The sequence below is a fragment of the Protopterus annectens genome, chromosome 10.part0 (genome assembly GCF_019279795.1).
Source record: "Protopterus annectens isolate FY-2018-M chromosome 10.part0, PAN1.0, whole genome shotgun sequence".
Lineage (NCBI taxonomy): Eukaryota > Metazoa > Chordata > Ceratodontiformes > Protopteridae > Protopterus > Protopterus annectens.
The window spans coordinates 1,152,568,862-1,152,583,609 of NC_056744.1; the positions used below are offsets into that span (position 1 = coordinate 1,152,568,862).

General features: G+C 38.1%; 1 protein-coding gene across 2 annotated transcripts in view; it reads left to right on the forward strand.

Annotated features, from left to right (window-relative positions):
• Positions 1-14,748, forward strand: part of MUTYH (mutY DNA glycosylase) — a 372,894-nt gene that overhangs the window by 255,827 nt on the left and 102,319 nt on the right. For both annotated transcript variants that reach the window (XM_044085888.1, XM_044085887.1), the window contains exon 11: positions 9,918-10,002. In XM_044085888.1, coding sequence (XP_043941823.1) covers positions 9,918-10,002 — 85 coding nt within the window. The remainder of the gene's footprint in view (positions 1-9,917; positions 10,003-14,748) is intronic.

The window sequence follows — 14,748 nt, forward strand, 5'->3', positions numbered from 1 at the left end:
CACATTCTTTGCAGTCATATTCTAGTCTCCACCTTTTTCTGCTAAGTGCTTTAAATTGTCAGAAAATTTCTTGTCACAGGCTTCACTTCATCATTTAACTGCTCATTATTGTTTTTCAGCTAAGTCAGACTGGAGCAGTTATGTTTGATCTATATCATCATACAGTCCAGCCCTACCTTATCAAAAAAGCTACCATTTTTGAATGTAATTTACTCTGTGCTGCTGATTTGCAGTTAGGAAACTAACTGAATCTCAGGCTGCTCGGGACTGATTTAAATTTCTTTTACAAAATTTTTAACCTACTTTGTTTGTCAATAAGCATTGACTGACATTTCCTCACCTCTTACTTTGACGGGATTTCAAGGTCTGGGGAAGAAGTTCCTTTAGCCCATTGTCAGCATTTCTATCTTGTTCTGTAGCAGTCTGTGCCTTAAAACCAAAATCCATATCCGGAACTGATGCAGAGTTAATTGAGATGGCAAAATCAAATCCAATTCCTTGTTGTAACAACATGCATCTTCCCCAAGTCTTGTGATTTATGTGGTAACTGGCCTAAGCTTTTAAGAAAAAATAATTAAGAATATTCCAGAGTTAGAGAAAGTGGAGTTAAAATGTTGCTGCTCTTTACTGGTGAACATTAATTTAAGACTCAGCATCCAAGGGTAAAAATGTTGGAACCAAAAACTTTCATGGGAAAAATATGTCCGTTCATACTGGTAAAGCATCATTTCCTTGTTGTCTAGAGAGTTGTCACTGTGATGGCAGTTGTCTTGCTTTGGTGTGATTTCATGACATTTTCCTGCCTGGATCATACAGCTACTAACACTCATGGGCAGTACAGCATGAGTAGTACTGGGTGTGACGGCCGTGCCCTGGCCCAGCAATCAAGGAGCCTCAATCCTTACCACTAACACCAGGGAGGGCGTCTCCTATAAGAGGAAAGGTTAACAAATACACACAGTAAAGTACAATTTCCCTTAAGTGCACACAGAGATCACAGTCAGTCTAGGGCTGGTTGCTCCCTTGCTCCCCAGGTCCCCAATAAGACTCCCCACTGGCAATGCTGTAGGGTTCAAATCTCAGCCTAGCTGGCAGGCTAGCCTCCAGTACCCTGTCTGTCCTACCAGTGCTCCGTGTCCCTGCTCAGGTAGCTGACACACCACACAAACTTTGAGATAAGTATTTATACACAGACACTCCTGGGAAAGGCTGACACAGATTCTCCAGCTGTGCCCCTTTACCCAGACTATACGGTAGTAATTACTGCCACCACCAACTAATACTTATCAGCTACCCAAAGGCCCTTAAAAGGGTGTCCAATTATTACTGTGCAATATTATTATCCAATTGGTAAGTATGACTAATCAGTCTAAAGCTTATTAGAGTGGCTTTGTACATTAAACATTATAAATATGCAATGTACTCTAGAGCTTAACTTGTCTCTACACAAACCAGCCACAGTTGAAAAAGGTTTAAAAATATTTAATAATAAATACTAAAAACACAAGACAATACTACTACACCACAGTGCTATCCAAGAGTTCAGAGATCACACAGAAACATAAAACAATACAGTAGGAAAGTTCTGATATAACAGAAGAACACTTAAGTCTAATATGTATAGTCCTAGCTATTTCTACAAGAAAACATACTTCTAAAGTAACTTACTTTCATAGAGCAAGGCAGTGCCGACAGTCGGATATCAAGATCAAAATGCTTACAGTCTCTCTCTCTCTCTCTCAACAATAGTTTAAAATCACTAACATTCCTGCTGGGCCCTCCCAGATTACATCATTTTGACACTTAGGTTTTCCAGTGTACACATTACATCATTTTGACACTTAGTCTGGACATCCCAGGCCAACAGGCTACATTATTTAACAATCTAACACCTGCTCAGGAAACTACAACAATAAAAGACATTTCACATGTACACTCCAGTAATTATTCCTTAAGTCAAAACAATAGAAAGAATGTGCTCAGCTAGCCTCTTCGGCACCACTATCTAGATCAAAAGGGTATACAAGACATAATTTTAACTTCAAAAGAACAGATGTGAAATGCTTGGCTTAGTTTTCCTTACAGCAGATGGCAATGTTGCTACAATCTTGAAGTTCAGCATTTTACAGTGTTTTCTTTCATTTAAAAAAAACAGCCTGTATTTTACATTTATATTTACAATTGCCAGAATTATGTATCAAATTATATTTGACTAGGCTGGCAGCCTTCACCCCTTCTCTACCAGTCTTCACACTGTGATTAGCGAGCAGCTAGAGTTGTAGAGTTCACTTTTGTGGAGGCTTCTACAGTGGTACAACACTTGTACATCCTTCTTATGTCTCTTCTCATGTTATTTCTTATTGAAATCTTGAATTTATTAAGTAGCCCTGCATTGAGATTATGGGGTATACACACCTCTTGGTGATTTCCCTCCTACATATATCATTCACCAACTCCTGTGTTGATGCCTAATAAGCATGAATCTTCTTTGGGTGCCTGCGTTTATCAGAACTTGAGTCACTCCCCCTCTCATGATCTGCTTTTTTCTCTCTGAGGCTAATACACAACATCAAGTACAACCATGTTTGCGAGCACCTCACCCCCATGTGCCTTCACCACAGTTTAAAGTCTAAGCCTTTCTCAAATCTCAGCACCTCCTAGCAAGGATGGAGGGAGGCTAGGACAAGATCAGCCAGAGGCCCCATCAAGTAGTCCCAGGCAAGAATCAAGCAGGCATAAGATAAGAAAGTTGGATGTCATATTTAAGTCAAGGCCTTGCTATTATTTGAATTCCATTGCAGCTACTGTGGCCTCTGCTTTCTTACTCATGGGCTTGTTGCCATTCACCAGGAGACGTGCATCTCAGTCATTATCCATGGGGCTGTAAACAGGACCAAAGATGTGTTCCTGACCTGTTGGAAGCAAAACCCAGAGTATCTTCTCTTCATTTTTCCAGCAGGAATAAGCTTATGCTCTCCAGATAGACAAAGAGCCCAGACTGTCTAGTACCCGGAATACATTTCTGGATCTGAGATCACCCCTTTATTTCCCCTGAGCTCATTTGGCTCCATACCTCCAAACATCTAAGCACAAAAAATCTGGACAAAGCCTGGCATAACGTGTGACAAATGCCCAAAAATAGGGACACATTTTAAATGCTGTTGGTATAAAAGAATTTGTGTTAGAAAGCATTTTCTGATGGATATAAAGTCTGAAACTGAAATGCATTTCATTATTTAGTGATTTTAATCCTTAGATCATCCCAGTGATTTGTCAAAAAACACAATTTTTATGAGTAACAGGCCAGAAATATGAGGCAAAAATCTGTACAGTTGAGTGTTATGTTCAGTTGTGAGTGTCAGCTCTGTTTCCACAGGTTAAACTACACCTATTCTCGGGCCTTTGGATGACCCTTTACATACCCCAGATTTTACAGTGTTTTTGATGCCTGGTAAAAATGGCTAAATAGCTTCATCCAGCTGGTCTTCGAAAGCTAAAACCTTTGCTAAGCTTGTACATGAGTTCATAAGTGGACATAGGACTGTAAGAGCCTCAGATTATCTTGTCACCAGTCTAAAAGCGGGATCTTTTCTCCAGTCAGTCTGCTTTCCGCATTGTTGTTGAATGCTACCATCACCTACATTTGTTCAGATAAGTGTGCTGTTGGGGAAAGAGCTTCTTCATTCAGCAAGATTACAATATGTTTTGGAAGGAAGCCCCATACCTGAGAGGCATTCCCTGTCCTTCCACCAGTCAAATGCACCTATTTCTTCCTGAAGCATACATGTTCCAGACATAGGGAAGACCCAGTAGAGCTGGGAAAAAATTCCATATTTGGAAAAAAAAAACAAAATCTGGTACTTGAGCTGGAGCAACAAAAGGATTTATTATTATTTTATTTATTTATTCTCTATTGACTGGATTAGTCACACTAGGCTATTGGCCTGTTTTCAGGGGCCAACCAAGGTAGTGTTTATACTATTGTGGGAAATTTTGGTCAGGGCATTGGGGAACTTCCCATACTTGTCATTGTTGTGAGTGGGACCCATTTTGCATGAGCAATTCTTGTTTTAGTTCCAGGCACAGAGATGGTTCACAGAAACAGGGAGGCAGATGCAGAGAGAAGGAGAAAACAGAGTGGTGAGAGAAATGGAAGAGAAAGCAATACTGAGACCAGAGAATACATGCAAGATTATGAGGAGATGTTTCAAAGAAATGTGTTTGATGGGCAGGAGTTGGCAAATGAAGGATGTATTATTGCAACCTTCTGGTCAGGAGGATTGCAGCATGATTTTCTTAAAGAAATGGTAATCCAAAGTGTGCCAAAAAAATGAAGGAGTTGTTTCTTGGGGGTACATTATGGAGAATAGTAGTGAGATGGAAAAGAAAACATATGCAGAGAAAGTAAAAGAAGGCAGAAGAGAAGCAGCAGGAAAGAAGACGTCAGAAGAAAATGAAAAGCAACGGTATGTGCTAAGGATTTAAAGTAAAGAAGGCAAAGGAATAAACAGGTATGAAGTGTGAGACAATTTACTAGCTCCTTTAGGTGTAAAAGCATATGAAGTAAGAGCATTTATTCTTATTAACAAAGATACATTTTGTGACATTATATTTAATACTTTTTTCAATGGAAATGTTTCGTGGTAAATATGAAAAAAAGAAAGACATAACACATGGAATCTTTGTGTTGAAAGCATTTAATAGGGGAACAAAAAATAAAATCCATTACTATTTTGAAAAGAGGTGGAAAAAGAAAGGGCATTTGAAAACTTTATGTAAAGAAGTACTGGACATTGCAAAGGTTTATGATAGAAGAGGTTTATGGATTGGCAGATGTGATTGTAATATTGTGTTAAAAATAAAAAGAGAAAAAGTATACATATACCAATCATAATAAATGTGAAGAGGGACAGGGGTGACATAAAATACTAGGGACAACCCAAAACATGTTTTTTTTTCTGGAAAAGGACATTTGATAATTAACCGTGATAAAAGAAAATGTTATATTTTGAGGAAATGGGGCATGATGCAGAAATGTACATTTAAATGTTACAAGTGTTGCAAAGTTGGACATTTATGGATGGATTGTAAAAATGAAAATAATAAGGAAATAGAAAGAGAAGAAAATGAACAAAAATAAGAAACTTTAGAGGTAGTAGAAACAGAAGAAAAATTAGATGAGAAAAAAATAATAAAGAGGACATAGAAGGCTTTGAAATAATGGATGAAGAAGACAAATTGGGAGATAGTAAAAGAAAAAATAATTATTGTGGTAAAAGACAGAAAAAAAAGAATAGTTAAAGGGATAAGTACAAAAGAAAAAAGAAAGGAAGTGGATAAAAAAGAATATATACAGCAAATGGTTGGGGGTTGGTATAATTGTCAAGATGTTTTACTCATAGGCACAAGGTAGAGTGCTTGATTCTCACCTTTGAGAGGGAAACTGACTAAGTTTAGAAAGGCCCATTAAGGCAGCTAACCTGGTAATTAGTTATGAACTTATGAAACCATGAGTCTAAGGAAAAGGGAAAAATGAAAATATTAGATTGCTTTCTGTAAATGTGAATAGTACAAAGAATATAGAAAGACGAAGAGGGATTTTGGAGTCATGTAATACATGTGATCTAGTTGTAATTATATTAGAATACACAATATTTTTAACAATGAAGAAAGATTCCAAACTGAGAAACTATGGGGAGGAAAGATGATCTGGAATTTGGGAAATGAGAGATGTTCTGGAATAGCCATATTCTGTAGAAACACATTTAAGATACTAGATGTAACTTAAGCAAAAATGAGAAAATTAACCATTGTCGATTCAAAATGGAAAGAACAAGTACATAGAAGTATAACATTTTTTGCTTATACTAATTGTAAAGAAAGGAAAAGCTTGTTTCATCAGATTTTAGACTATATAGTGATAATGATATAAGAAAAAAGTTACAAATTATAAGATGTAGTAAGTTAAAACTGTGGGACAAAAATCCAGGGATTTACAGACGGGGTATGTATAGAACTGAAGCAGATTATTTTATAGTGTCAGAAAATTTAGTTATAGGAGAAAGAGTGATAGATGAAACAGGATTTTCTGATTATCTTGCAATATGGCTGAAGATAAGGGAAAACAAAAATGTATAAAAATAGACAAAGGAATAAAAAGGATAAATGAGAAAGCATGGAATGAAGAAGGAAAGAGACTAGTAATACAGTTATGGAAAAGTTGTATTACTATGAGAACATTTTATACTAAAAGTTGGTCTGAATGGTGGATGATATTTAAGGAAAAATATAAGAAATGTTATTTTACAGTGGAAGTATGATATCTGAAAAGTAGAGGAAAATATAAAAGAGTATTTAACAATGCATTGGAATATTTAAAACATGATAGAAAGTACTTTGACAAAAAGAATTATATGAAAGAAATCAAGAAAAAATATAAGAATTGTTATATAAGTAAAGATATTTTTTACAAGGAAAACAGAGAAGTAGTATTGAATTACATAAGCAGATTAATAAATGAAGATGTTAGGGTAATGAGAGAGAAAAAAAGCACAGGAAAATATTATGAATAGTGTAGTACAATATGTACAAAAATGTTTAATGAAAAAAGAGGGTAATGAAGAAAAGTGGAAAGTAAAAAAAAAAAAAAAGTTAACAGAAAAGGAGATTTCTTTATATGAGCTGGATAAAGTATTAGGACAAGTAAATACAGATTCATCTGCAGGACGAGAAAGAATAGATTATGAAATGTGTAAAAATCTAAGGGATTGGCAAAGAAATGTGTGCGTGTGTGTGTGTAATATATGTGTAATATATATATATATATATATATATATATATATATATATATATATATTTTTTTTTTTTTTTTAAGATTTTGAATGAATGGTTAAATGAAGGTTTTATGTATAAAGACTTATGTTGTGGAATACTGATATAGATGGAAGAAGGAAGATTGATACAATTAAAAAAATGGCGAGCAATAGTATTGAATAATAATGATTATAAGATTTTTATGAAAATAATAAAAGATATTTGAAACTAAAATGAAAAATAGTATATATAGTATAAAGGGGAAGTGTTGTCAAGAATTACTGATAATAGTTAAAGACATTGTGGATGCTATTATAAATATAAAAGAAGAAGCAAAAATATATTGATAAAATACCTTATTAAGGCATGTGATACAACTGGACATGAAGTCTTATGGGTAGCAATGAAAGAATGTAGAATGAGAACATATAAATTATCATTAAGAAAAAAGGCATATTTGATAAATTCAGTACTGATAGGAAAATAGCATACTTAAGTGTATTTATGTTGCCAACAGTTTTTGAAATGGAATTATTGCAAATATATTGTATCCATTTTTATGTGGTTCTAGATTCAATTCAGTAAAAAGAAGACTATTGTATGTAAGTAAAGAGGAAGGAGGTTTAAGGTTAATTTGCCCAGTGGTATGTGCTGCTTCATTAAACTTGTACAAAATGTTAAAGTGGGTAAATGAAAAAGCTGAGAGATTAGTAGTAAAATTGTGTAAATATAAGTTTGATACATTTTGAGGTATGTTAAAAAAGTGTAAAGGAGAAAGAAAAGAGGGTATAAATGAAGAAATAAAACGTTACCAAGAAAAAAACATTTTTGTAGAAAATAAAAATTGATGACATAGAAAAAGAAATAAAAGTATGGCATAAGAATGTTAATGATAAAACATTACTATGTAAATCCATGGGAAAATCTAACAGATGAAAAAATTAAAGACATAAAATAAGAATCAAATAGAATGTCAAGATTTTATGTTAAGACTGGTAATAGATACATTACCAGTAAAAGGAGATATGCCATGTAAAAATGTGATACAATATGTTTACATTGTTAAGGAGAAGAAACTACTGAAAATGCATTATTGAAATGTAAAAGGGTAAAAAAGTTATGGGAAAAAATTATTTAAAGAAGATTTTTTCAAAGATATAAAAAGTGAATAAAACATGGATACAATCAAATATGGATATCAGAACAGAAATAAAGAATATGTTAAAAGAATAAATAAAAGCTATTTTATGTCATGTAGGTTATATATAGTGAAAGAATAAATGAAATTATTTTAGCAACAATATTAAGCAAAGTCAGATGGTGGTTATGGAAAAAGGTGTGGGGGTCTAATAGGGATGGAATTTTAGTATAATTGTAAAGTAAATTATGAATATGTGTAAACATACTTGTTTATCTATGTATTTGTAAACTTTTTTAAATATGTTGTGAATAAGAGTTTTTATATATATATATATATATATATATATATATATAAATAAGGGTCCCTACTCTTTTAGACAGGTGCTGTGAGATGCACAGTTGTACAGTCATTGATAGCAGGGGCCACAGTAGAGCATCTGCCAGGCATAGACTTCATTCTGTGGCCAATACAGTCAGACCCCCTGATCTGGGCAGGCAGAGTATATGTAATTAAAAAGGGTTGGATAGCTAAGGGCAGTTTTATCCTGACCCTGTATGAGTGAGGCTGCCTGAATGAAGATCTGACTTTGAAAAGCTAAGAAGCTAGCAGGAATCCGGGTAGATCATCCTGCTCTCCCTGTCACCCCCGAACTACACACACATTTTAAAAAGAGGAAGAGTTCATTCAGAGACTATGTAGCATAAGAGTTCCCAAGTGTAATTTGTTTTATAAAATTATTGTTCCAGAAAATTTTGTACGTTGAGATAGCAGAGAAAGAAGGCCCTTCCTAATGAGAATGTTTTTCTACTTTAGTGGAATTTGGAAACATGATATGATACAAGTCAAATTTGGAAATTAGGAAAGTTTCTGTCTCTGCAAGAGAGATTTAAAGGGGGAAGGTGTTCTTGTTGACCTTACGTAGGTGTGTTCAGGCTTATTTGAGTTACTTGCTGCATTGAGAACCACAAATGTAAATCAGAACTATACCTTTGTGAACAATTGCCTCAACCAGTGCATTCAGAAGCTGCATATGTCTTTGGCTTTAGTAGCCTATCTGTGGACTGCAGACTGATTCTGTTATGAACCTTCAGTAAATAAGGAAGAAAACAGACTGCTGCAAAATTGTTTTGTTTACTATTCAAACTGCAAACAAACGTCATCTTTGTTGATGTAAGAGTGAAATATCTCTGTCCTGTCTTGATGTTCTTGTTTTATTTACTTTTAAGACTAATGTCTGTCTGCATTCTTTTAACAAGTAAATGATAGTTTGTCAGTGTGCAACCAGAGCTTTTGTATAATATATATATATATATATATATATATATATATATATATATATATATATATACATATATATATATATATGTCTGTATATCTCTATATGTAATCGATAGAGCGGGAGGGAGACACACACACACATTTATATATACATATATATATATATATATATATATATATATATATATATATATATACATACACATATACACACAAACACACATATATAAATATATACACACATATGTCAAATACATAAAGCAAATGAACTACAGTGCTTGGAGGAAACCTGTGCAGACAGTGAGAGAGCATGCAGATTCCTTTCACAGTGATCAGTGGTTAGGACTGAACTGCAGATCCGGGAGGTATAAGGCAACAACCTTAGACACTGCATCCCCCAAATCAAAATCATATGCTTATACACAGGAACAGCACTCCATCAAGCAACTCTTTCACTTTTGGATCACAGGTATGTCGTCATGAGGCACATACTTCAAAGCAGCCCTGCAATAGTCGGATAGAATTCATGGTATTGAGATTGATTATGGAAGAAACAAGGCTGAAAGGAAATTGTTTCAAGTTATCATTTGTTTTTGTAATGGAAAATATGTATCCATAAACACTTGATTTCATAATGTTGAATTCTTAGCCCCTCAGTCCTTTACTTAACTCTTTGCTTTTACAGGTAGAAAAAGAGCTGGATACATCTTTCAGATGGCTTCTGGGAAAAGAGGTTGCAAGTAAGACAACAGTGGATATTGAAGAGTGTGGTGAGTGAGAAGACCTGGCTTGGTATCTGTTTTAACTTCTGTAGACAGTATATATAGGACCTTTAAGAATTTACCACTTTTTATAATTTCATCCTCTGTTCTGACACTCTTTCTGAATTAGAATGAATGCTGTCCTTACCACTCACAATTATCAGATGAAAATAATTGTTGGCTGTTACGTCAGCCGTTAAAACCCAGCACAATTTACATTATTTTTAATTTGTGTTTGCATTTATGTACGTACCTTTGGAGCGGTTTAGAACACTGTGACCCATCAGTGGTATCTAGGAGTAAAATTTTCTCCTTTACTGACACTCCTGGTTGCCAGTGCAGTCTTGTGTTCTGACACACACACACACACACACACACATGCGCACAAACAATATAGTTGGCATGTCTTACCAGACATAGTAACTGATAGATCTCTTGCTGACTGTCAAGGGAAATGGTGGAAAGATGTTCTTTACTAGATTTTTGAAGTTTTCATCTTCATTCCACACACACACGCCAGTATAGATGAGATGTCTGCCAGTCAGTTCCAGAATAGTACACTGTCTATGACCTCATCTAAATGGTGGAATACGAATAGTTTTTTGGACTCAGTGCCCAGCCCAAATAGAGGGAGGTAACCACTACCTCTAGATGTTCATCGTGCATTACAGCTGCAGTAATCACATAGGGTTTTCAGCCGTCAGGCGGTCCCTCGGTCGGCCGAATTCCAAAGTCTTGATCCGGCGTCGGTTGTTGTCGCGTACTCTTCTGACGTCAGGAAGGCTAGAGTATATAAGACACAGCCGACGCCATCTTCTTCAGTCTTTTTTGCCGCGCGGTGCCCGAAGCAGAAGCAGTTCGCAAGTGCCGGTCGGCCAGCTCCTGAATTACGAAAAAGTTTGGAACCGAAGTCTTCATTAAAGCTAAGTACCCCGTTAGAACCTTTTCGCCTCAGACCGATGTCAGAAAAAGTTAATAATTGTATTTCTTGTGGGAAGCAAATACCGCATAAGGATTTCCATTCCCTTTGCATACCTTGTTTGGGCCCAGACCACGACGTCTCGGGCTGTCGCTTTTGCGCTACCTTCAATAAACGCACTATCAAGCGTCGGGCGGAGTTCGCCCAGCACTTTTTTGGTAAAGCGTTTAATTACAAAATGTCGTCGGATACTCCGACTACCGCTTTGTCTAAAAAACGCAAAGAAAAGGACCGCCAGACGAGGACTGCGGTCTCCACCGACACCACGCTGAAGCAGGCTCCACGTGGCCCGGTTATCAGTGAGACCCCTTTGCAGTCCCTGACTACCGATGACACTCCCTCGGCGGGGTCTTCTGTACCCGAGACCGCTGGTTCTTCGGCCCTTTCCCAGACTACAACCGAAGCCCCTGCATATGTCGAGCCTACCAATGTGGATAGATCTACATCCACTCATGGGGTTTTTAGGCCTTCAACATCTTTCTCTATCAAGGCCTTCACTAAATCCAAAGCAGCCAGGCACCATACTAGGCCGGCTACACAAGGCCCATCACCTGGGCCCATGCCTAAGAAGCACATGCTTAAAATGGCTGAGGACCTTATCACCCTTATCAGAGGCTCCCAGGCCCCTCCGGACAAGAGACCCAGAGTAGAGGAGGATTCTCCTACTTCTGACCAGGGATCCATTTTATCAGAACATTCTGATATTGAAGAACACTCTTATTCCCCTTTCGAGGATTCGGATGCAGAGCAGTCTATTCCTTCTGTATCCCCCCCTGAGGATTTTTCCTTTGGGGAAACCCTACACTCTATGAGAGAGCACTTCCACTGGGAAGGCCAAGACTTTTCAGACTCCAAGAAAAGGCTTAGGGAATTTCTCTGGTTACCTCAGCATAGACCTTTGGCTATTCCTCCTGTTTTGGAGGTATTGGATGATGTTTACTCGGAGGCCTGCCTTAATCCTGATTCTCTGCCTCCTGCACCAGTTAAGCCAGACAGGTATTACAGAGTACCTAATTCGCATCAGTTCCTCTACAAAGGCCATAATGCAGACCCTGAAACTATTTCTCAAGGCCCTAAAGGAATTAAGGCCTCCACGGCCAAGAATCCACTTCCTGCGGAAAGGGAATCTAGATCTCTAGAAAGGTGGGGTAAGAAGGTTTATACCTCGGCCACCCTAGCCATGAGGGCCTTAAACTGCCAGTTTCATATGATTAAATATCAACAATTCCTGTTATCACAATTAAAGAACAAAATGTCACAGCCTGAACAACCAGATATAAAAGAGTTGCAGGATATGATGCATAGTGCAGAGCAAGTGGGTAAGCACACTTTACAATGTGGTTATGATGCCCTAGAGGCCTCCAGCAGATCGGCCGCTACCGGATCAGTCATTCGCAGACATGCATGGCTTAGGGAACAAAATCTGCCAGACCATGTGAAAGCAAAAATTCTGGATGCACCTTTACATAAGGATGTTCTTTTTGGTGCTAATGCAGAGGATATATTACGTAAAATGGAAGAAAAAGCAAAATCTATGCAAACTGTCAAAGCTTTCTTACAGGTTCAGCCACCACGGTTCAGCAGGAATTGGCCTTCAAAAAACTGGTCCTTTCCAACCACTGACAAGCCCCAAAGAGGCAGATACAGACGCTGAAGGGGCAGAGGACAAGCCAAGGGTCCTATAGAGGCAGACAATGGCAATCACCAGCACCAAGAGGTGGTGACGACAGTGCACAGCAGTACAGGAAACAGACTCAATGACTCCTCATTTCCATGCCAAGCAAAATTCAACTGGCAGCACCTTTGGGAGGAAACTGGCACTATTTGCAAACAATTGGCATATTGTCACAACAGACAAATGGATTCTGGACATTATAAACAGAGGCTACAAATTCCATTTTCACACTCTTCCAAAATGAGAGGCATGCCAAATCTACCACAAAATCAAAGGGTAGAGGCACAACTACAAATTACAAAGCTCCTAAACATGAGGGCTATACAAAAGGTACCTACGCACCAACAAGCACAAGGTTTTTATTCAAGGCTTTTTCTGGTGCCAAGAAAAGGAAGCGACTGGAGACCCATACTGGACCTATCCATTCTAAACACATTTCTTCTCGTGCCAAAATTCAAGATGCTCACATTACAGCAACTCCTTCCCATGCTGGGCAAGGGGTTCTGGCTGGTAACATTGGACCTCAAGGAGGCATACCTGCATGTCCCAATCAGACAAAGTTGCAGAAGATACCTCAGATTTCTTGCAGGTTCAAACCACTATCAATTCTCTGCATTGCCCTTTGGCTTATCTACTGCGCCCAGAGTATTCACCAAGTGCCTGGCATCAGTGACTGCATACTGCAGGCTTCAAGGGATACAAATTTACCCTTATCTGGACGACTGCCTGATCCAAGCGGACAGCAAACTCATACTTCTGAAACACCTGGCATATGTAACACGGTTACTGCTTTCTCTGGGATACACCATCAACAAGGAGAAATCAAAGCTAACACCCTCTCAGAAAATAACCTTCCTGGGCGCCAACTTGGACACAAACACCCAGATGGCTTACCTTGCGCCAGAAAAACAAGGGCAACTATCTCATTACTTCAAAATACTTGCAAAAAGTACCAGGCTTACTGCAAGGAAAATCCTGCAGGCTCTGGGATTCATGGCATCTTGCATTCTTCTAATCCCATGCGCAAAGCTGCACATGAGGAAACTTCAATGGTACCTAAAAAATCTATGGTCTCAACACAGTCACAGCTTGGAAGCGGAGATTCCAATAATTCCCTGTCTTCAAAAGGAATTCATATGGTGGGCCCAAGCATGCCAAGTAAACACAGGTCTCCCATTCTGCAAGCCTCAAGCTACACAGGTCATAACCACAGACGCTTCAGATTATGCCTGGGGAGCGCACATGAAGGACAGGTGCATTCAGGGCAGATGGCCCCAAAAAGAAAAGCACCTTCACATCAATCAAAAAGAAATGCTGGCAGTAATAAATGCAATCTCAGCGTTCAGAGAATTCCTGCATCAAGGACAACTGCTCATAAGAACAGACAACACCACAGTAATGTGGTACATAAACAAACAAGGAGGAACTCATTCATACCCCTTGTGCAGACTAGCCATGACTCTTTGGAACCTGGCTCTGGAAAGACAAATAGAACTTCAGGCACAGTACCTGCCAGGAATGGAAAACACACTGGCAGACACTCTGAGCAGACATATGACAGATCCTCACGAATGGAAGCTACATCCACAGGTGTTTACAGAGATTGTTCAAGCATGGGAAGGCCAGATATAGATCTTTTGCCTCCCACAGAAACCATCAGTTAAAAGTTTTGCTCAAGGACCTTCCACCCAAAGGCCTGGAAAGTGGACGCTCTTTCCTTCACATGGACAACTTGGTCAGTTTATGCATTCCCACCTCTACCTCTTCTGCCCAAGGTACTTTTGAAAGTAAGAACAGACAAGCCGAGGATGATACTGATTGCTCCGGACTGGCCGAGACAACACTGGTATCCACTCCTGAGGAGCCTAACACACACTCCTCCGTGGCCCCTGCCTCTAACACCTCTACTGCTGACGCAGAACAATTTCAAAACCCTTCACAGTCAGCTGAAAACTCTCAGTCTCGCTGCATGGAAAATCCCTTAGCATCACATCAGACACTACTCTCCAAAGAGGTGCAGGATGTCATTTTGGAGGCCAGAAGACCATCTACTAGAAAAGCTTACTCCGCAAAATGGAAGCAGTTTTGCAGTTGGAATGAA